Source organism: Fusarium coffeatum, assembly GCF_003316985.1.
Source record: "Fusarium coffeatum strain FIESC_28 chromosome Unknown BRIP53273_contig_37, whole genome shotgun sequence".
NCBI lineage: Eukaryota > Fungi > Ascomycota > Sordariomycetes > Hypocreales > Nectriaceae > Fusarium > Fusarium coffeatum.
The window spans coordinates 1-22,603 of record NW_022157834.1 but is presented as its reverse complement, the minus strand read 5'-3'; the positions used below and the strand labels follow the sequence as shown (position 1 = coordinate 22,603).

Sequence of the window (22,603 nt, the reverse complement as noted above, 5' to 3'; positions counted from 1 at the left end):
AGTCGCTCAGCTTCTCACCTCCCTTTGTTTTAGTATCAGAATCATGTCCAAGAATTCTATTCAAGCGCCCAGCTTCACCAGAGCATTATGAACCAGACCAGATCATCGTCCATGTTATGGTCCAGGAGACATTATTGGGATAGAAACTCTATCAATGAATTACACTTCTCAAGTACCATGACTCCAATGTTCACACGAGACTTTTCTTGTTTTGTCTGTATACTTTAGAGACCTGCTCCTCAAAAAAGTCAAAATAGTATTTGCCCTGCCTCAACATAAAGTTCTGGCTGAGCATCCGGACCTTTATTAGCATTTAGGTTCCAAACCTGCGATTATTCTTGTATTGATTTGATATGTATATTGGACGTGCGCCTCGGAAAAACTCAAAAATAACTGGCTGAGCATTTTCCTTGCTTCCTCCGCCCAAGAGACACACCACAGCGTAATGTACTCTGCTTTGACGATTGGTTCCACGCTTATCATCTTAAAGTCTTGTAGGGTGGTCGATGTTGGTGGAAGGAAGAGGAAAGAACCAGAAGAAAGCGCATTCCATGCTCAGCCCGAACCTTGTCCTTGTGCCATCCATTCACGCTTCTCGTTGCGACCTGGCCTACCGGTCTTATATATAAGCGTTCATGGCTTCAGAACTGCAAGCAGGTCGTTGATTTCCTTCTTCAACTTATCACCAATCCAGTGCAAAATCCGGCATGCTAGGGTGCGTTTTGGCGCATACTTGTGTTTTATGAACAACTGACTGTCGTAGTTGAATCAAGATGACGGTCATATCGAACGCTTGGTATTGTTGTTTGACATAGTCGGCCTCTACAAGTTGATGCGGTAGAGAAGATGCAAAGTTCGCAAATGCTTTCTCAGACTTTGGGCGGAAAGTCAGTTCCTCGAATGCCTTCGATGGAGCGGGAGCGCACCAGGCCGAAGGTGAAACGAAGTTCGCCACGGCGGCCATGGGTTTTCTTAAACTTCGGGCGGTGAGTTACTGGTAGAACATGCCTGACGCCGGCTTAGATTGTCATGGAGTGTCTTCCTCGCGTGCGAGCGGAACTCCCAAGATGTGTTCGATGGATCGGGAGCGCCAGGGACCGACAGTGAAACGAAGTTCACCACGGGGGGCTATGTCAGTTGCAGACTATTCGAACAGGCGAAGAAAGCGTATTGTGCGGATGAGAGCGCCTCAGGCCGGCGGTTTAAAGACATGTCGGAAGGCCGTAGCTTGACGTACTTCCAAACCATTCTGAGAGAGCGTCAGTGAACGGCATCATGTTGCAGTTCGCTGTCGAAGCCAGCCGCGTGGGCTGACTAGCAAAGGTATATGTATCTAGTCTTCATTGTCTCACGGCATGGAGGCCATGCGAGTACTCGTGAACTAGGGTCATATGTTAGCAAATCCTGAGATAGATACTAGACTTGGTGAAGTATACCTCCGCGGAGGATGTCCATCGTCTCTATGCATGACCAATGCACCCATCAATTTGGCACTCGGCTTGACATGAAGATCTGTCGCAATTTGCCGAAACCAATGGCAGCAGCCATGCGCTTAGCACCGGGCTATTCGCGGCTGACAAGGATGTTTTCCGGTAGAAAGTACAGTGGATAAGATATAGCAAGCAAATACTCGTGGGATCTTGTTTTGGCACCCGGGCCCGGACCCGCCATTTTGGTAGATCTTCTTGCTGTAGTCAGACTTGGTCATTCGATACTGGTTGATCACCCTGAAATCGCTTGGAATTGTGTACGAGCCTCATTGGATGACGACCCGCTTCGTTGTTCATCAATGTTGCAACTACAACGAATGAAGTGATCGGAGAACACCCTAGCCCCTGGCACCAACAACATGGCCTCGAACCAGATGTATCGCTGCCGGATAAAATCTGGCCATTCTCATGGGAGGATATAGACAAGCGCACCACATGCGTGAGAAGCTTGTGCCACATTTCGTCATCGGCTGCACAGGGACCCATTGAACACAGGGAGTGTCGACCAACTGCAGCACATCCAGTCCACATTGCCTCCGGAGAAGCATGCCAGTCGAGTAGTGACTCACCAACAGGCCAATGCTCAAGACACTCGCCAGAGTCGCCACCGATCCGCGATGTTGATGAAGACTTCGTGTAGTCTGTCTGAGTCCAGGTCAGTGACGATGTCATCGCTTTCTTGTGTAAGATGAACTAACCGTCCAACTCTGTCAGCCTTACCTGGGCACCGTCTTGGAGATTCCAAAAATTAGATGAATGGAGTCTGTTGGATCGATCCCATGTTACTCAAGTTCATGGCACTCCCAAACCATAACTTCAGCTCGATTTCAGATAGCATGAGGTCTCGAGAATCATGCTATTGAAGAAGTCTTGGCTCAGGCTCGCGTCCCGGCCAGTGGTGGTCTCGTGTTAAATGCTGGCACGATCCATCGTGTACTCATCCTAAGATCCGCAGACTCTGAGGCTTCGGGCACCAGAATACAGTAGCCCACGTATTGGCCAAGTTGGCATAAGGTGACTTTCGTCTCTGATGCCTTTGATGGTCAGTTCTTCTGACGCCCTGGCATCTAGGTAGCAGCCAACCTTGCATGATACTACCAGCTCCATTGGCCACGATCTAACTCGCTGAAAGCCACCACAGAATTGATCGACGGCTTACACACGTTGACACACCGATAACTGGAGCCAACAAAACACACGATGACCGTTCAACCCGATGAAAAGAATAAGCCGTGCCTCCTCTAGCCCATTACCATAACGTTAGTGGGCAGAGCTGAGTGAGCCTGGAATGGTGAAGTCGTTGATGGCATAGGCGGACGAGAATCGTGAAAGTTCCAGCAGAAGTCTTCTGCTTGCAGCTGAAGGATACGGGTAAGCAACGGTGAACGGGAGAGAGCCAGACTCCGGAAACTGATACTCGTATTATGCAGATGGTACATTCATTACATCTCAGACGACCCTCCTATACTCTCCACATGCGGCAAACGCGGAAGCCATCTTGATTGGGTTCGAAATATGCACCTAAACTGTAGAGAATCAATGATCTTCTCTGCCAAACATTGACAATAATAAAGACGCTTCTGAAGTTGGCATTGCGCGCGTTGCTATAAAACTCCGACCAATCCTGCCCTTGAATACACGTAAAGCCGGAATCCTCATTCTTAACACTGCCCTTCTGCTGTGTATTATTGTCATTGGCGCATGGAAAGAAGTAATCATGACCGAGTGCCCCTGGATGCAGTTTCCTCCATTCGGACCTGCCAAAGCGAGGTGGGTTGAATGACCTGACAGGGCAAGCCAAGGTAATGTATAGCATCCCCACGACACCGAATCTTTTCTTTGATACTCTCATGCCTGACTCTTAGCTCTAATGAATGGAACTTGGCAACATTGCTCCACGCTTCTAGGACTTCTGGGCTAAAGTCCAACTGCTGAGTCCCCCGCCATACCATATGTGCGTACTTCTCAGTTCTGTTATAAATGAATGCACCTGCACCGCCTTGACGCCCATGCCAGAGTACAAAGGTCTTTAAAAGAGGCATCCGGAGTACAAGTGTCGACATGTCGAGCAATAGAGCATCGCTGTCGTGTTGATCAGCATTCCCAACATCTAGAGAACGTGAAGTAAGAGCCAGGGAACGTAGATGATCCCACGTCCGATCTTTGACGCAGAACTCGAAGAAATCCTCTGCATCGACAACAAACGAGGCTGACAGCTCCTCGAGTTTCAAGCTTATCTGGGCTAGGCCTCGACTATCCTTGACCTCATTGTCAACGAACAGAACTCCACTATCCTGTCGATCCTGCCGCCACTGGATGTGATGCTGAGCTTCTTGCTGAACTTCTGAATCTTGTGGGAAGTTTGCCGCTTGTAGAAAGTCATTGTCGTCTCTGAATATGACCAGCCGTTTGAGCGTGATAGGGAACGGCATGCCCACCACTCTGATATATACTACGACTTCTATGAACAAAGCAATTGGTGAATGAGTTGCAACAAGGCGGTCCACGTACCTTCTGTGTCACGTTTGAAGTACCTGGTATCCATCAAGTAGCCGGGGTGAACGTGGGTATAAAGAAGGGGCCATGGCTCGTAGATCAGATCGGTCAGGCGATGAAATCGCCCCAAGAGCGGATCCAGACTGCTGGGTACAAAGTAACGGCGAAATTGGCGACGGATCACCAGGCAGGTCACTGCGGTGATGGGGGGAGGATTTTCTGCAGGGCGTCCTAGGACAACAGGCATGAACAATTGCTGCAGTTCAGAGAACTCAGGAGGGTCCGTCTGAACACCCTTCTGCCAACCGTGAATAGGATCATGCCAACCAGTTTCTGGAATAGGTGCGTCTGCATCGTGATCGTCGTCGAAGCGAAAGTTTTTAGCCCAGTAATTCGTATCACTAGGCGACCTTGCGTTAAGGTCCAAAGTCAAAGGACCTTCTGTCTCCCAAGTGCTAAGGATAGATGTAACTGTATCGATCGCCTGACCTATGATATGGTCGTAGTCTTCGTGTTTAGGCCGAGGAGAGCTTGTGCAACCATGACATGAATAACTCTGTAGCTCGATGCTGAGGTAGATATGCTTTACGAGGTGTCTCTGTTGAACAATCGTCTTTAAGCCGTTAAAGCAGGATTCTTTTCGAAGTTTCAACTTGGCCAGATTACTTGCTCCGATGACGCTTTGCCATTCTTTAGACACAGAGGCGAGAGCCGACCAGCCTGGGAGCCGTAGATCGACTATTGTGTCCAGAATCGCATTTCGGATCTCTGACGGTAGAGATGACCACTCGGGGACTTTTGACCTGCGAAATTGTTCCATTTGGTCGGTGATGTGAGGGTGTAGAAAAATGAGGACGGTCGCGAGGGCTGGCGGACATATAAGAACATCACTCAAGTTACACTTTCGATGATGCAGCCAGGTAGGACCATATTCTTCAGAGAGATGAAAACTTAGTGAAACATGGGGCAGAAACATAGTTTTCCAGTACATTTCTAACTCACAAAGAGTCAGTGACAGAATTGCATGACGTTTCGTGAACCTTCTGTAACCCTAGCCGCACAAGCATCCAGCAGCTCGTCGCCATTGTTGACATCGTCATTATTTAGTATAAGGCTAGGTACCGTATTCTAGTCCCTGAAAGACATGATAAAACAACACATTTAAAACGATCCATTACCCCCACGAGATGCACATTGTCAATCTCTTGCTATAATGTTTATTGCAGTGTCATGGATGTCATACTTTCGATGATGCAGTCGAGTCGTGTTGACATGAGCTATATGGCTTCTGCCACTCAAGAAAGACGATTGAGTATAAGAAAGAGATCGGAACAGGTCCATATCATCGCACGTACTTTGCATTCCCCAGGGTCTCATGTTCACTAAGAGACGTGCGATGTTGATTTGCAGGACACGGCCCACACGCACCGATAAAGAACATGCGTAGCCCAAAGCTTAGACGGGTTACTTATGGACGAGATATTTAATGCATATTTTTGAGAAAAAAGCGATAAGCCCTAAGGCGTTTGAGCAGCTGACTGGCGCCGGTACACAAGAGGGCTACCTGCACTCGGCTTGTCTTACACTGCCATCGCTGTCTTCGTAGAATTGGCCGCTAGCTCACGTACAGAAAATGTTCGACAATTACAGTACAAGCCTCTTACCAGGAGACCCTTAAGAAGGCCGAGAGAGACCCGACTGGACTGCTGGGGAGGTCATTAAAAATGTTGTCGTCAAGACAGGATGAACATTTCCACGGGTCTTTGAGTTCTAGTGAACTTTCCAGCGCCTGACCCGCTGTAACTCACTGAGAATAATCACCATTTGTCTGAGACCAGACATCCAATGGACACGAGTGAACGGCGATGGAGCTCGAGTAACGACATCTCTCGGAATCCTAAAGGGAAAACCATGACCGCTTGAATAATTTGACGCACAAGCGATAAGAGTGTTTGTATAAAATTGCAGGATCAGGAGCACTGTTACAAATACAGCTGAGCTCAAGTCGCTGTAACGGGATCTGAGGGAGACTGCCTAATTCTTTGTGGAGAATGGTGTTAGCATCGCCGAGCATCGCAGAACATGCTATTAAGAAAACAACCTGAGTTACTTTGACTAGAGTAACCAAATGACAGCAAAAGGTCAAGATGACAGACGATCCATCTCTTCCCGAGCGACTGTTGAGGCTCACTTTGCAGTGGAGCTGAAAGGCAGATGCCAGAATTCGAGGCGGTCATGCATGGCAGAAACATCTCAACGCGGCGCGGGACCCCAGACTGATGTCGCGACAATGCTCCATGGCCATTAATTCTTGGTCGAACACCTTCCCTCACCTTCTCGGTATAGACTCGCTGTATTCTCTTACTACTGAATAAGCATAGCGCCGAACTTGCGATGATGGCAGAGAGGCTTGTGCTTCCAAGAACCCGGGGTTGCTGGTGCTGGGTGTGATAGTTCTGGCAAGTGGCTATTCTACCCTTTGGCAAGTTCGCTGACTGGTAGCTACACCTCTTTCAGGCCATTACATATTGTCACCGAAGCGCGTTCTACGGTATTCCTCCTCCCACCATCGCGACGCAGTCACAGCCCCTCGATCGACCACTCCGAATGCGCTGTCCTCCATACCCAACGCCGCTGGTCGGTTCTGCGCTCTCGAAGCGACTTTTGCCCTCGCCCGCGGAACAAGAAGCGATGCTGAACAAAACCACGGTCGATTCAGTTTTTCGAGGAGGTGATGAGCTTGATAAACATCGCTATCCATGGGACTAGTCGTTGCGCTTCTGCTTTTCAACGCCTTGCTGCCAGGGCGCTTGGGGCCGTCATCGACAATTGGGGACACGAAATAACACGTCCAATCGTCTCGTGACTAGCCGACTGCCAGCCTGACAACGATCAATTCGCAAGACCGATCTTCGACAGCCACTCAAGAGCAATATCCTGCCGGAGCGATGTGGATATCCCTGTGCCCTTCCCATACAGCATATGTCACGCCGGGCTCTGCCCTGCCATAGTCTCGTCTTCTAGAGGCGCTAGAATATGGTTCACACGTCGCGTTGGCTATAATGGTAACGAAGCCTTGCGATCGATGCTTTGTGATAGTTGCGGCCATATATTCTCCATGTTTGCCTATGTCGCTGTCATTATCGGGACTTTCGTCTACGTAGACCGAGTCTTATAGGCACTTTACTTGTGTGACCTGTATACTACGCCAAAGAGTTATTCCTCTTGATGATGCTGCTTCTCCATAGTCTCCTGATTAAGCCACGAAAAGCCACTGTGCAAACAACTTTGCTGCCGTAGCCAATATTCCATTCCATCCATCCCCAAGTCAGAGTTCAACGGACTTCTCATCACTCTATAGCAAGTCTATTTAAATTTCTTGAGTGGCCAAACGCTCAAGATGTACAAGCAAAGTAACACGATGCCATGGCAAGCCAGCCGATGCTTTGTCAGATTTATGGTCGGTAAAAGTCCTTTGCGTGTGATATTATTTTTGTTTCCACCTGTGCTTCATCTCGATTCTTGAGGCTGAAGTTTTGGTGTCCAAAGTGTGTTTTGGTAAAGGCAGCCCTCTATCCTGACGTTTCTAAGGTACTCTGCCACTGAACGTCCCATGGAGGACGCGCACATGCTTTACATTAAGATCATTAATACTGTTTAGTTAGTCGTGACTATTCAACATGCTATCAGTTTCGTTGATTGAACCTTGCGCGGCCAAAGAAAGTTTTGGCCTGGCCCTATAAATTCGGGCAGTGGTCCTCTGTAACGCCGCTGCGCTCTAACGCTGGAGGGTCGTCCGAGCCCCCTGGCCGCCCGCAAATCCCCCCGGGCCTCCGCCCGACGAAAAACACTGCCCGGGTCGAGATCTTCTCTTCTCCACTCCACTGATATCAATGAAATCGAGTAACATCCAATAGAGAGACTGACCAGATAAAAAGATAAGGTCAAGAAGTTCTCATTTTCTTCAGTTCGATCTCCTTCGCGTTGCTCTATAGTATTTCCTACAATTTAATCTGAAAGTGCCGATGGCTTGCACATCTTCCCTTGCATGTTCAACCACGCGGCGCCCGAGAGGGAGATTGAAGCCCTTTCTCTTAACTTTACAAATTGGTGTGGTGCCTCTAAATCACATGATAACAGATACTCAAAGGCGCAGAAACGTGTCGTTTGGATCGCTTGCTTTTGTGATATCTTGTTAATATTTTGGACCCATGATGCTTTAAAAGTATAACTTTGTTGATGAAAACTTTGACGGTCATTATCCCGAGGGGTAAGGGGCCGTTGTCCAACTTGGCCCAACCCTATCAATGTGATTTTGTTTATTTAAGTTATCTCGATTTTTCTGAATGGCCAAGCCATCAACTTGTACATGATAGAATAACACAGTGTTGGGCGACCTTGGTCTTCACTATGGCAACAAAAAGCATCCTGCGTCCCTCGGTTGTGATGCGTAGACCCCCTTCGGACTTTCCAACGAATTAGACAAGTCGTCTTGGGGCTTTACGCGTATACATCGTATTCGCAGAGCTTACCAGAAGACGGTGAGTGCCTGCAGCCTCCTTTGTTTGTCTTTGTTCTCCCAGAGGTACACCCACTTGCTGTCTCTTTTCTCATTCTTCCCCTGATGCGTCATCTTCAGCGTCTAGTCTATAGCCCTGCTCAACGGCTACAAGCTCCTGTATATGTTTTAATTACTAATGCATCCCGTGAGTAGTCTGATATGCCTTTTAGCTTGCACGATTCTATAGGATGAGATACGTGAATCGTCGCGGATAGATACGCGAGGGTGGATTTTGTTTGGGGAACTTGCTAGTCAGCCGATGGGAGCTAGGGAGTGAGCAGGGAGATCCCTTGATGGCCAAGCTTTTTCGAGTACCGGCAAGATGACTTGAACAATTGTACGTACCATTGAGGAAACAAATCTCGTGTGTGACCTTTTTTACAAAACATCAATGTGTCAATAGATTTACCTAATGGATGAATGCCTGGAACATGACTTGCTTGCTTCTGTGGCTGTGAGTAGTCTGTCGACTTTGTATGTTGAGGCTTGCGCCTTTCTTTGCTTTTACTACTCCGAAAGCAATCAAGACATGGATACTCATATGTCGTACTCTTAAGCAGAGAACACCAAGTGAGCTGCAAGTCAAGCTCTTTCTATGCTCGTCAATTACAGTCTAGCACCTTTAGCAGTCATTACTTCTACATCGCAGCAGACACCGTGTTCTCAAGGTTCATTACATCTTGACCTACCAGCAAAGCAAACAGTCTAATGACACTTCTAAAGCTATCGAAGTCATAGACATTGCGTCTACAGATGATCATTGGTGTAAAACGACCATCCCGTAAGCCGAATCGATCAACAGGCTGAGACAAACGACATGACACATCGGTGTCTCAGATCCAGCACAGCCAACAGCCCCGATGGTTATCGGACGCTTACGCAAGGGAAGAGACACCAGAATCGGAAAATAAGAAGCATTGGCGATCAGTACCTCGTTTATGTGATGTGGGATTGGTGGTGGAATCACAAGCCATCGGATCGCGGATGAATCTTTGACCTCCCGAGGGTTGCTGGAGATTCGTTTGCCGTCTAGACAGCGGACACTAAGTCCCGAGTGACATACCCGGCGCTGTCGCACAGACAATTGGAGTGACAGAACCAGGTAGGTGGGATCTCTAAATTCGCGTCCTATGCAGCAATGGACGCTGACGCTGTTTTCTAGCCCTGGTCGTCTTCATATAGATTCTTGATCACACTGAGGAGATTCGGGAGGATAAGATCTTGCTGGATACCTATCTCAAAGTAAGAAGCATCCAATATGGCATCGTATTACAAGCTTCCCTAGGTACTTACTGAGGCAAGAAGTCAAATTTCAAGACTGATAGCCTACTTACTTGATCACTAATCTTTTAGTCCTACAGGTCAATCACTCTGCGGCTGAGAGACATGGCTTCGATCAATGTTTGCTGTTGGCTGTTGGTGGCTGCAGATGATCTAGATACAATCTTACCTTGCATATCCAAGCCACATCGGAGAGTATGCACGCAACACTCTGAAAAAAGGGTCACGGCAGATATAACAATATACAGGGCTGGTTATCTATAAAATGGTACTGTCGAGTACGATTATGAGTTTTCATTATTCCATCCTCTTCTCAAACATCAATAACAATCTTTCTCAATCATAGCAAAGATGATACAACCAACTATCACTCCCCCTGTCAATAAGACACCAGGGACCAGGTGCCCTACTTGTGCTCTGGCCGGCAAGGAAGTTTGGGTCATTCCCGGACGATGCTGCGGATATTGCGGAACAGCATGCGATACCTAATGCTAACAAGATGATAAGAGGTATGATAATCACTCATTGGTAAGATATAGATATTGACTCTTCCCACAGAACGACACAATGGCTTGGTAATAGATGATATGGAAGATATGGTATACCATGGGTTTTAGTGCACGTCATAACTGAGAAGTGTATGTTTGCTGTCATGCAAACGTCATGACGAGCAAGGCCCCTTGTCAGCAAATGAGACGATAAGGCAACGGCAGGATATCACGTAGTTTGGCGTTGAGGAAATGGATTGGCAATATCTGTACAGAAAGGACTGTATGCAATATTTTCCATTATATAACAGCTAGTTTGCGGAATAAAGTCAGTTTTGGATTGCAATGAAGAATCTTATGTGACCTCGTTTGCTCATAGCATGAATTGGCTTCTATTGGTCGTTGGGGTGTCATCAATTGACCACTGACAGCATAAAAGACGAAACGATTTGGTCCCGTCACTTCATGCTCACTTGGATGAGCACATTGGTTACTTCTTCTTGTCGCCCTTAGCTGAGACAGGCACTTCCAACTTCACTTCTGTCAATGCTCTCAATAGCCTCTGCCACATCTTAGAGCTCTCCTCGTCTGCTGGACCTCCAGTCAACGTTGTCCGGTTTCCAATCACTATAAGCGCCGATCTCGCCCTTGTCAGAGCAACATTTACCCGACGCATATCCTTTAGGAATCCGATCTCGCAGTGCGTGTTACACCGAACCGTGACAAAGATGATAATGTCAGCCTCACAACCCTGGAATCCGTCTATGCTTAAAGCCTCGATCTTCTGTGATATGCTAGGGAGCATACGCTTTAGAGCTTCGGCTTGTCGAGTGTAAGGTGTGAGCACCACGATTGAATGTCCGGTATTAATTTTGGTGGGTGACGTAGCCAAGAGCTTGCAGATATGTGCGCAGAGCTCTGCCTGGCCTCGATTCTCTTTCGACTTTTGTCCCGACATTCCTGTTCAATCGCAATTGATGAAGATAGTTCGTACTTTGTCTTGCCCTCTCGCTACTGCTGATTTTGGAAACGGAAATTGCATGCGCCAAGTTCTCTATCTGAGATACTGATTCCAGACTTCAAATTCCCATCATAGAATTCTTTGGAAGGGAATTCGCACAGTTTGGGATGCATTCGATACTGCGTATCAAGCATGAGTGTGCTTACGCCTTGGTATCCCTTCAATTTAGCATTGGTGTAAAGCCTCTCAAACAAAGAGACATCGAAATCCAGTGTAAGGGCTGTTGGGTTGACGGTGGGCCGGAGTTGCACATGGTCGCCGACCAGTATTGCTCGCGAGCAGCCTTTGACAAGAGGCACTAGAGAAGTAGGTTCCGTGTGCTGAGATGCCTCATCAACGATGACCGTGTCAAATTCCTCTGAACGTCGCAGTCCAATTCCAGCTCCGATGCACGCGGTGAATATCGTATCGCTATTCCGAATCATCTGGGTCGCCTTCTCCAGTGCCTTGCGGTTCGAGTAGATCTCTTGTCCGGCCATGGCATCACATGTGTATTGTCGCAGATCGTCTGCAACTTTGCGTACCTGAAACAATTAGCATCCAGGTTATTATATTCTGTCAAGATGGATACGACCTACCTCGGTAGAGACTCTCACGACATTGGGCTGGGACTCTCTGGCCAGAGCCTGCTTCTCGAGCCTTACAATGTAGCGTCGCATCATATTGTCCATCGCGTTGTGTGTCGGAGCTGTGACCAGAATACGGGCCGATTCAATCAACCGCTAGATGTCTCGCCGTACAGAAACTCATTCTTGAAGCTCGAGCCTCTGCGGAAGACGAAGCTTTGCGGAGCTTCCAATGGTTCATTTCCGATCGATCCGGTTTTGATCCGCTGGTATATGCCAAAAGATATGTCTCTGACGATGCGGTCGCTGGCCTTCAGCTGGAGCCTACTTGGAGAGATGTCAAAGCGAGAATGGCAAACTCATTGATCGTGGTCTGCGAGGCGGGCACCCCTTGGCTCTTGGACGATGGGGTGCGACTGATGCCTGGCAGTGAACAGGAATGGATGCAAGTGTTTCGAGACTTCTGCGGGCTATCAGAAGATGTAGGCTTCGACTACTTCGTACTGCCTCGGACTATGTTAGACATCGAAGAGCGGGCTGAGTTCATACGAGCCAGATGGACTGGAAGGCGGCAATTATCTTCTTATGATGGGTTTGAAAATGTCCCAAACGTCAACGGGAAACTATATCCGTGTCACTAAATCGTGTTCCTAGGAAGGTTATCAATAAAACAACAACTAGATCTTCGTGTCCGTTTCTAGATATAAAATCGCTGAGTTGATATGTTGTTACAATCCCTGCTAGCCTTGTGGAGTCGCGATTGGGAGATGAACATGAATGGTGAGGAGAAGACGAAGAGAATGCACTGTCTGTAGATACATTACTTTCCATCTTCTAAATATGACGCTTTGTTCATTGGAAACACTCGGCCAATTCCAACTATTCGGCTCTTATACAAAGATCACGAAAGGTTACTGATAACGAGCCACCATCTGTCGTTCCATTGCCTTTAGGCATGCAAGCAGCGACGCCAACCCAGATTTTGTTCTGCGGCTCCATATCAAAGACCCAAGTCAATTTCCTCAATGGCATGCGCCGTCCGTCAGATCCGGTAACATAGATCCAAAGAGAACCATTTATCTTCTCCATTTCGAAAGTGGCAGTACTTTCACCCAATTTTGTCAAACTCCAATCTGAGTAGGGCTGGCCAGCAGCGACAGAGGCGAATAGTTCGCCATCCACGTGCTCGATTCCGGCTTTGATCCATGTCCCCGGCGAGGAGGATAGGTGAAGGTTTCCAGCAGCGTCTGGCGACGGGTCGGAGTCAGGAAAGAATAGAATAAGACCGCCTTGTGAGTAAGACGCTACAAAGTCCGCCGATATAGTAACCTTGGCGCTTTTGAATGAATTGAGAGGTAAAGGTGTGGCGTAAATAGGGCCGTTGAAATCGTCTCGGCCTCCAGCGCAAGCGGGTGTTCGCCAAATATCGGGTCCTGGCACGGCATGGAGCTCAAAGGACTCTGACGACGGATCCACCGGCAAGAGAGACTGATGGGCAACGCTTGAGAACAGCTTGAAATTCATGTTTAGAGGTGTAGCTAATGGAATTCAAATTGGTAGATGGCAACGTAGGGAACAGATTGCGAATCAGGTTCTCCGCGCTGATTTTAATACTTCAAGGCGGGGTATTTCAAGATACCTTGTCTTGCAGAATCCAGTAAATGATCCCACGGTGATTTGTGGAGTCATAATAGACGGATGTTTATACTTTGCGACTTCTTCCCCATAAGAAGATATCACTGGTCTGTGTAAGAGCGGGCTCTCGGGTCGCTCGCCTGATTTGGCAGCAGTCGACGCCTGCTGACAGAGTTACTCAATTGGGTAAACGCCTCGGTGGGGTTGATGGCAACTCCAGCCATAGAATCTCATAAAGGTTCTTTCATTGATTGACACGGGTGGCTTAAAGTACATATATCTAATCCTCCAGCGGAGGGCTCACCAGACCTCCATCATCCAACATGGAATCACGGCCCTCAAGCAAGAATCGCATCACCATATCCGCCGCAGCCTCCGAATCATCGTCCTTCTCCATAGCCCTGATCGAGCTTGCAACCAGTTCCGGATCCCAATTCCAAGCTTTACCAAAAGCCTTACACGTTTCTGTGTTGATGAAGCTATCAAACTCGAAATGTCCTTGGAATGTGAGCACATGGTTTGGTTGATAGGCACCTTGGAATGCACAGTGCTCGGTTCGACCCATCGATAGCCAGTTTGGAGGCAGCGTCCTGCCTTCGGGGATCTTGACGTGATCGCCGTGGATGAACTGCAGCCGCAGTTTCGTGTTATCTGTCGTTTGAATAGAAGGGGGCGAATTTTCAGACATTGGCGTGGGCGGTCGGGCTAGCTCAGGTGTATTCTGCGAACTTCCGAGTGCTTTGAGGAAGTCTGTCTCCAATTGAATAGCGTGAACACCAGCTTCCATCCCCTTGGGGTCTTTTTCGACGTAGATGCCGGATTCACGGAACAAGCTTTGACAAATGATTTGATGACCAAAACAACTTCCAAAGAGTTTAATATGAGGGTGCTCAGTATGAACTCTGGCGACGTAGGCGTCTAGCTCTCTGATCCAGTCCTTGTCTTCGTAAGAGCTTGCTCCAGATCCAGAGATGACTATGGCGTCGAAATTGGTAACCGATTCAGGATACAGGCCGTGATGAACATCGAAATACTCGGATTCGACTGTTAATCCGGGTGCGACGCGGGAAGCTGATTTGACCAGCAGTTCGTGAAAGATGTGACCGTAGGACGGTGTCCGCTTGGCCAGAACGTTGGGTACTGGTGTATCAGCATTGAACATGGCAATGCGCAGGGTAAGTGGTAAGTAAGCCATGATAAGGTAGTAGTATTGTATCGATGTTCAAATAAGTGAGTTTACTGAGAAAGGTCTTGACTCTCCGAGGGGTTTATCGAAAGTCCAACCTTTCAACCTCTGTAATTTTAGGGGCATCAAAGCTATTCATATTTCTCGCAGCGTTCTCGTGTTTTTCTCGTCCGAATGACTGATTCACTCCATTTTTTGACAACAAAATGACGACGGCAAAAATTGCCTAATTTGCAATAGCTGACCCATTGAAACAGTTTTGGCACGCTATAATTGGCCCGGTTCTTATCAATACTCCATCACGCGCCCTGTCGCCACCAAGTTCGGTGTTCTAGACGGTCAACGAGAAGACTTACCGTCCGAAAATCGGCCCTGGAGTAAGTTTTACAAGCCGGCGGCGTTTCCGTGTCTTCTTTCAATCTTCTCCGTGTATCTCCAGCTTAGTCAAAGTGAGCCTGCTACGCAACTCCAAATTGCACCGTTCCCAGGAGCAAAAAATAGAGGGTCTTTTCGGGAAGCTGCTGAGCCAGCAATTTTGCGAACCACCCTGTAGACTTGCAATATTTCCATCACCGTGGGATTTTCTCAATGCTGTAATGACTCGCATATACCTTGTTCCTAGAGCAAAGTGCGTAGGTTGTATCCCACTTTGCGGAGATGAACCATTTAGTGCATGGATAGCTACTGTTGGTTGTGACTGTTGGTTCTACCGTCACGTAATTGAAACGCAGGGACACAAACCGAGCGGGCATCGTTTTTTCTTCTCGTTCTTTTCTCGAGGTCTAGAAAATAGTTCAGGAACACCTGTCTGTAGGTATCTGATTCAAGTACGTAGATAATATATATGCTGAAAGCGGGATAACATGCAATTCTCAGCTGTCTTTCATGGGAATTGACATCGACATACAACTTGGCGTAAAGAAGGGTTGCGGTAAACACCAAAATGCCAAGATCATGGCTCATTAAACGTCGGCTGATCCATGCCCACTAACAACCAACAACATGAAAGAACCCTGTCAGCCTTAAGCGAGTGTATATAAATTACTTCAGCGTGCGTTCCATGACTCTTTATCAATTTTCTTCATATGCTCGCGTCACCATGTCTGCCGTTACAACAACCTCTCTTCTTCTTCCCCAGTACTCGGGCTATTTTAATGCCGAAGTCATCGGGGCAGACCCAACAGCTACCACTTTTATCCTCGACTGCGACTACGCTAAGTATGCTACATCGGAGGACTGTCATGTAACATCTCAAACTTTTATCGTCGGACCATGGGCCGATAAGACTCTGTCCTCTGGGGCCCCTGAAACCGGCGTTTTTCGCAAGATCTATACCCAAGAGCCTTATGACGACTATGACGGCTTCGAGTACTCTGCGCAATGCGAAATGAGCAGGACGTATGCTAGCATATGCACTACAGTCAACATCGGTGGAAACGCATACTTTGGCGAAACAGCTACATTTCCCAGGTCGACGGGCACGGACTATGATGGATTCTATCGAATGGCAGGTTATGGTGGTTTCAGCTGGGTTCCTGTTACTATCACGAAAGGGCAAAAGTATCTTGCTGCTGCGGCTGAGGCAACGCCTACAAGCGACTCTGAGCAAGATCGCGAAGACATAAGTACTACCAGTGATGTCGTTGTTATCACTGGCGAGGCTGATTCCGCCGAGGCAACTTCCAATGGTGTAGGTGCGAGACGAGATTTGAGTCTTTGGGGTGTGGTAGGATTGTTGATGGCCGTGGCTTACTTATAACAAGCTAACCTTGTGGTAACATCTCCATGAGAATCGACCAAAAAGAAGATCAGCTGTGTCAATCGACCGCGGCAGGAGTCGAACCTGCAATCTCTAGAGAGTTTAATTTTGGTGAACCGAAATCTAGCGCCTTAGCCATTAGGCCACGCGGCCTGATCAAGTTGTTCATGTCCCAGCTTCATCAAGCCAGGATGATGTTCGCTGTGCTTCAGGAAACTATTGACACTCATCAAGATTGGTAGAAAGACAATAGGAAAGACGCAAGAGCAGAGACCCTCAGCGACGAGCAATGCGTTGTGTTGGATAAGCCTCTGAAGCAACTCCACAGCATGACCTAGATCTTGGAGATAAACCACGAATCAATACACTCGAGATAACTCCCTTGCCTTGATCATAGGTTATTATCTTCAATTGACGCCTGTAAGCAGTAAAAGAAAACTTCGAGGTCATCAAATCCACTATTAGCGTGGGGATGTACGATCTTTTTACTTCAATGCTAGATCTAATCTGAATCTCGGTCTAACCTGGAGCCATTGACACTAGCCGGTAACCTCAGTCACTGCAACTGTCTCCTGCAAAACGCCCTTACTCGGCTCGCTAACGGCAGTGGCCTCCCCAAGAGCAGTATTGAAGTTCTCTTCAGCATACTGGTCGGCATCAAAACCATGAATCCAGTCCTCTCTTGGAAACCCGATGCTACTGGGATCCTTCTTGACCTTCTCCCAGTCCGTCTTATGCCAGAGATCTCGTGTTGATTCTCCAGTTTTCTGAACCGCCCGGACGCGATCATATCTGATCATGGTCAGTAAGCGTACCTTAGTACTGGAATATGCGCGCTTACCTTAGATTCTGGTGAGCCTTTAGCGCTCCAGGCACATTTCCTTTGCCAGCACGCTTGAGACAAATTGCAATGGTCACACCATCCTCCATAGCCTGCGTGGCACCTTGAGCGCTCGTGGGTAAGAAAGGATGAGCAGCATCTCCAAGCAACGCGATTCTCCCCCTTTGACTGATCCAAGTTGGTAGTGGGTCGCGATATACTAGCTTCCAATCGACAACTGAAGGTGTCTTTTCGACGATGGCTCGCGTGGTGGGATCCCAGTCTTTGAGAAGTTCCAGGACTTCTTCGATCTTACCAGGGAACGACCATGACTCATCGATGTCATGGTCATCTTTATGCGTTAGAACCCAGCAGCAATCCTTTCCTCCCTTAAGGGTTGAGAACAAGAAGTGGACGTCTTGCCCAATCCAGCCGTTGAAGGTATCGCCGTTTTCGCAGAATTCCTTGGTACGAGCATCTTGAATCATGTCTTTGTTTGAGAACCTAATTCTCTTGTTAGCTGGCTTAAAATCTAATAGGCATAGCGACATACCATGCTCTCCAAACAGCGTATCCGCTGCTCTTGGGTTTGTCGACATAACCCAGAACAAGCTCTCTCGCTTTAGATCTCACTCCATCTGCCCCAATCACAACATCACCAACGATCTGTTTCCGAATCAGTAAGATGTGTACATATATGAGACAGCTATACACACCTTCTCTCCGCTTTTCAAAATTATACCAGCATGGGATTCAGTTTCGAAATACTCGGATACTCGCTGACCAAGGTGGATTGGAATCCCAAGCTCGTTGCGCGCATACTTGAATATGATCTCATGCAACTCGCCTCTATGTCCATTCAATACAGGAGCTTCAGGGTTCGGTGGCGGTCGTTTTTGGTGAAGAACGACTTCACCAGTATCCCATTTGTGAATTTTGAAACCGTAGTCTTGGATGTTTATGCACAGAGGTCGTAGTCTGGCTACAATCTCTCCGTCAGACCATCGATGGAATATTCTGCCTGCATTGCCGCCGAACGAGATGATATCTCCCAAAACCTTGAGTTCGGGGAAGGACTCATAAATCTCGACATCATGGCCTTGTCTGTGGCATTCAATAGCAGCTGTCAGCCCGCCAAAGCCAGCACCGACAATGATGACTTTGATACCTGACTTGTTTGGTGACATTTTCTGGCTTGTGGACTGTGACTAGACTTGTGATATCACAAGCAACACATAAGCCACTTAAGTTTCCATTCACATTAACCGGATATCGATGCCCTGGCTTGGTCAAGCCGAGGTTTGTATATCCGGGCTGTTTCCCCGCACACTTCGGTTCAGATCTGCAACCAGCATCCTCCAATAGCCAACGAGCCAATTGGTCATGTTCGTGTAATAAAGATTCGTGGGGCATCTTTGCTCCTTCAACGATATGAGTAAGCCAATAGAAACCACCCGAGTAAAGTTAACCGCACTATCTGTCGTGTTGCCAACAGCGGAGCCATGTCGAAAGCATCTCGTGACATTGGAGGTGTAAGCCAAGTATCACTCCGCAGCATTTACCTTCAGCTATTCAACAATCGTGATGTCTTGGCTCTTGATATCTGATGCAAGTCTGCATAACCCCGCAGCTATGGTTGTAATGTAATTGCTTTGTCAGTATAAACCGGTCAAGATCGGCGCCGAGAACAGACTGTGAGGGGAAGATCAGGTCGAGATATCAACCAGGGATAACAACGGAAATGACCACGGCAATCAAGTCGGCAATTGAGTTGTTAGCAAGCAACATGTTGGCTGCTTGGCGAGCGACCAATCGGTGAATAACAACCTAGCACTGCATACGGCAGAGAAATCATGCTGCAGACAAGTGCAGCAGGGGCCTGAAGATGGGATTAGGTGGGTAACAGAAGAAATGTCCTCTAAGACTTAGGCTACAGAAATAAAATAGCCTAAATGATAGTCTAAGGTGGCATAAGGTGACTAAGTTATTTCGTCTCTTATGCTTTCAACGGTCAATTCTTCTGACACCCTGCGGGGGATGCAACAGCCACTTGGCGGCAAGTCTAGACTAGCCAAGGCACATGTTTGCTTTGTTAGGGAGACATGTGGCTTTCCAATGTTGTGACCACAACACTCCCTCATGATTCATTCAAGCAAGATACCAGGTGAAATCCGAGGAAGCCAACAGTTACCTTGTACTTTAGGCTATGCCAAGCAATACAACCAAAACACCGGAAATGTTACTCCTAGCGTAGCCTCGTCTATGCACCCCGCACATCGGTTACGGATCAAACCCCGTTAAGCCCGTCTATACTTGTGCTAGTAAGGGATCGGCACGTTCTAACGAATCTAGTATAGCTGCGAGCCTCTTGGTTGTGGCTGTCGAGTCGATATATCGACATGAAAAGGAGGAGAGATGTAGTCCAAGTCTCAGACCTTTCCCCTAGACCTTTCGATAAACACTCTGAAACTCTGAAATGGCTTCCTCACCAGACACAATACGTGCCCATTGGCGGTGTTTCGTCGCCTGTGGTATCATTGTTCTCTCTCCCTTCCAATATGGACTCGACTTTGGACTAATTGGAGGACTCCAAGCCATGCCTGGCTTCCTAATGGTAAGAGTGACACGACAAACAATATCTGGGCTTCCCACAAGACACTGATCATGGCTTCCATATTTCCAGGTGTATGGCTACGAAGACCCAACGACCGCGATCGGATGGAACATCTCAACCACCAGACAGCAGCTGATTTCTTCGCTAATGACGCTGGGCGCTTTCATCAGCTCCAGTCTGGCGGGGTTTGTTGCCGCAAAGCTCGGCAGGAAAATGTGCCTTCGACTGGCATGTCTTCTTTGTGCTGTTTCCAACATAATAATGATGACCACGGCCGATATTGGTCCGCTGTACCTCGGCCGATTACTGATTGGTCTGGCTAATGGTTATTTCATGACCTTTTCACAACTTTATATCCAGGAGACGAGTCCAGCAAAGTACAGAGGGCTGTTCTTGACCGCATTCCATCTATGCACAACCTTTGTCAGTATTGGCAATGTCTTTTATTAGAGATGGTAGGCTAAACGCTGGCATGCAGGGAACGCTTATTGGAACGATCATCGACTGGACAACTGCCGGGCGCCCAGATCGCTCAGCATACTTGATACCCCTTGGAATGATCTACATCGTCCCTGTCATCATATTCCTTGCTCTTTGGTTCATACCCGAGTCTCCGCGATGGCTTATCCTCCAGGGTCGCTACGAAGATGGCTTCAAGTCCCTGAGTTGGCTGAGACCGAATGGAGCCGATATAGACGCTGAGCTGGCCGAGATACGGCAGGCTATCGATACAGAGAAGACTCTAGCAAGCGGTGTCGGAATGCTGGATATGTTCAAGAATCCAGTCGACAGAAGACGCACCATGATTTCGGTCTGTGCGGTTCTTTTACAAGCTGCATCGGGCTCCATGTTTATCATCGGTAAGTTTCGACGTAAAGCTTCTCCGGTTCCCTATTTAATCATGAATCGATAGCCTTCAAAGCATACTTCTTTGCCATGGCTCAAGTCCAAGATCCTTTTGCCATGAGCAACGTTCTCAGCACGGCTGGCATGACCGCAACCATCATCAATGCTTTCATCGTAGTGCGATATGGACGACGTCGCGTTCTCCTCCTCGGTGGTCTGGTTATAGCTGGCTTCTTCCAGCTAATCATTGCGGTTGTATATGATAGAAACCCTGGCGAAATCGTTACTGGGAAAGTACTCGTCGCACTTTCGTGCCTTTATATGGTGGCTTATAACGTAAGTAACGCGAACTCTCGTATTACAGTGATAAGGAACTGACCAGTCATGATCAGGGAATGATTGCTCCATATTCATGGCTCGTGGCCGGAGAAATCCCTTCCCAGCGCCTCCGAAGCTACACCTTTGGCTTTGCAGCAGCCGCAGGTTTCCTTGGGGCTTGGCTTATCACCTTTACAGCACCGTACTTTATCAATCCGAGCGCCTTGAATTGGGGCCCCAGATATGGGTACATCTGGTTCCCTTCATGTATGATCAGTGCGGCTTGGGTGTACTTCTTCCTGCCAGAGGTCAAGGGGCGTACACTTGAGGAGATTGATGTTATGGTAAGCCATTTTCGTACAGTACCTTTACATTTAAGATTACTGACCGTTCTTTTATCCAACAGTTCAACGAAAGACTTGCCGCGAGAAAGTTCCATACCTTCCAAGTGTCGCAGCACGTCACTGGAGAAAACGTCGGAAAGTCAAGTATCGAATTGAGAGTCGTCGAGGCTGAGAGGGTATAACATGGAGTGGAGACCATAGAGGCAATCAATCGAGTCACAAAGACACTTGTGCAACTGCTTCGGGGTCACGTCCTATAGGTAGCTTCAATACTCTGGTCGATCTATAATTGATCTATCCACAGATGACCAACTATCCAACCATTACTGACACGTGGCAAGTCTTTTGTCCAAGCCTACTATTCACTTTAACACCTGTGTATAATCATTCGTTCTCTTCTATAGACTTGTGTAGGTCCTGGCTATAGTAGATATACCTTCCAATGTTCATCCTCCTTCAGTCGCAACGTCACTTTGCGTCCAACCTTAATACTCTCCCCAACAATTACACGGGCGTTGCTCAGTGCGAGTATACCAGTTCAAACACACCAAGCTTCCGTGGCATGCACGGCACGGACATAAACGCCGAAATGTGACCCGATATTCATTTTCGCAAGCAGAGGTGTGACCGGTGTTATTGCAATGCGCCCAAACATTCCTACATTCGCCGTAAGCGCACCACTTTATTTCGACGTCGTACCAGCCTGTCCCTGTGCAAAACTCGCAATTTGGGTTGTATCCTTGTTGTGGCATTTTGACTTTTCTCAAGAGTCTGGACTCCGAAGTGTTAGGGTCAATCAAGGTAGCGCTAATTAGATCTTTCTTAGATAGAGGTTCTTTTTAGATTACAGCTTGAGGATAATGTTTAATTGTAGTCCAAACTGGGCTCAATTTATAACTGGTTCCCAGGTTCCGTCATTCACGACTAAAAACTGCGCTGGAACTCAGCAGTGATAAGTTGACGTTCTCTCAGCTACACTACTAAGGGATTGCATCCAAGCCCATCCCGATATCGAGCCACTGAATATCTGCATCGCATACGCCAATATCTGTGGAAATAGTAGAAAAGGTGTTCCAAAGAATCTCAATCATAAAAAGGTAGGTATGTAGTTTGAAGCGCAGAGATGGACCCACTTCGATCCCCGTACCAAAAAGGCAAAACATACAACAGCGGGGATT

General features: G+C 47.8%; 7 protein-coding genes across 7 annotated transcripts; 2 read left to right on the top strand and 5 right to left on the bottom strand.

Annotated features, from left to right (window-relative positions):
• Positions 1 to 3,205: 3,205 nt before the first annotated feature.
• On the bottom strand, positions 3,206 to 4,806 carry FIESC28_01428 (uncharacterized protein; the record flags this gene model as incomplete). The annotated part of the gene is made up of 2 exons (XM_031155579.1): positions 3,206 to 3,951; positions 4,002 to 4,806. 2 exons carry the CDS (start codon positions 4,804 to 4,806, stop codon positions 3,206 to 3,208), a joined length of 1,551 nt encoding a protein of 516 aa, XP_031020337.1.
• A 6,000-nt stretch (positions 4,807 to 10,806) lies between these two features.
• FIESC28_01427 (uncharacterized protein) lies at positions 10,807 to 11,999 on the bottom strand (the record flags this gene model as incomplete). Its single annotated transcript, XM_031155578.1, has 3 exons — positions 10,807 to 11,276; positions 11,384 to 11,861; positions 11,916 to 11,999. The coding sequence occupies 3 exons, from the start codon at positions 11,997 to 11,999 to the stop codon at positions 10,807 to 10,809; spliced, it is 1,032 nt and encodes a 343-aa protein (XP_031020336.1).
• A 783-nt stretch (positions 12,000 to 12,782) lies between these two features.
• FIESC28_01426 (uncharacterized protein) lies at positions 12,783 to 13,427 on the bottom strand (the record flags this gene model as incomplete). The annotated part of the gene is made up of 1 exon (XM_031155577.1): positions 12,783 to 13,427. One exon carries the CDS (start codon positions 13,425 to 13,427, stop codon positions 12,783 to 12,785), a length of 645 nt encoding a protein of 214 aa, XP_031020335.1.
• Positions 13,428 to 13,818: 391 nt separating this feature from the next.
• FIESC28_01425 (uncharacterized protein) lies at positions 13,819 to 14,733 on the bottom strand (the record flags this gene model as incomplete). The annotated part of the gene is made up of 1 exon (XM_031155576.1): positions 13,819 to 14,733. One exon carries the CDS (start codon positions 14,731 to 14,733, stop codon positions 13,819 to 13,821), a length of 915 nt encoding a protein of 304 aa, XP_031020334.1.
• Positions 14,734 to 15,823: 1,090 nt separating this feature from the next.
• FIESC28_01424 (uncharacterized protein) lies at positions 15,824 to 16,483 on the top strand (the record flags this gene model as incomplete). The annotated part of the gene is made up of 1 exon (XM_031155575.1): positions 15,824 to 16,483. The coding sequence occupies one exon, from the start codon at positions 15,824 to 15,826 to the stop codon at positions 16,481 to 16,483; it is 660 nt and encodes a 219-aa protein (XP_031020333.1).
• Positions 16,484 to 17,022: 539 nt separating this feature from the next.
• FIESC28_01423 (uncharacterized protein) lies at positions 17,023 to 18,490 on the bottom strand (the record flags this gene model as incomplete). The annotated part of the gene is made up of 4 exons (XM_031155574.1): positions 17,023 to 17,275; positions 17,325 to 17,807; positions 17,857 to 17,969; positions 18,020 to 18,490. 4 exons carry the CDS (start codon positions 18,488 to 18,490, stop codon positions 17,023 to 17,025), a joined length of 1,320 nt encoding a protein of 439 aa, XP_031020332.1.
• Positions 18,491 to 19,779: 1,289 nt separating this feature from the next.
• FIESC28_01422 (uncharacterized protein) lies at positions 19,780 to 21,607 on the top strand (the record flags this gene model as incomplete). Its single annotated transcript, XM_031155573.1, has 6 exons — positions 19,780 to 19,917; positions 19,987 to 20,340; positions 20,396 to 20,777; positions 20,831 to 21,099; positions 21,156 to 21,425; positions 21,488 to 21,607. 6 exons carry the CDS (start codon positions 19,780 to 19,782, stop codon positions 21,605 to 21,607), a joined length of 1,533 nt encoding a protein of 510 aa, XP_031020331.1.
• Between the last annotated feature and the right edge of the window lie 996 nt (positions 21,608 to 22,603).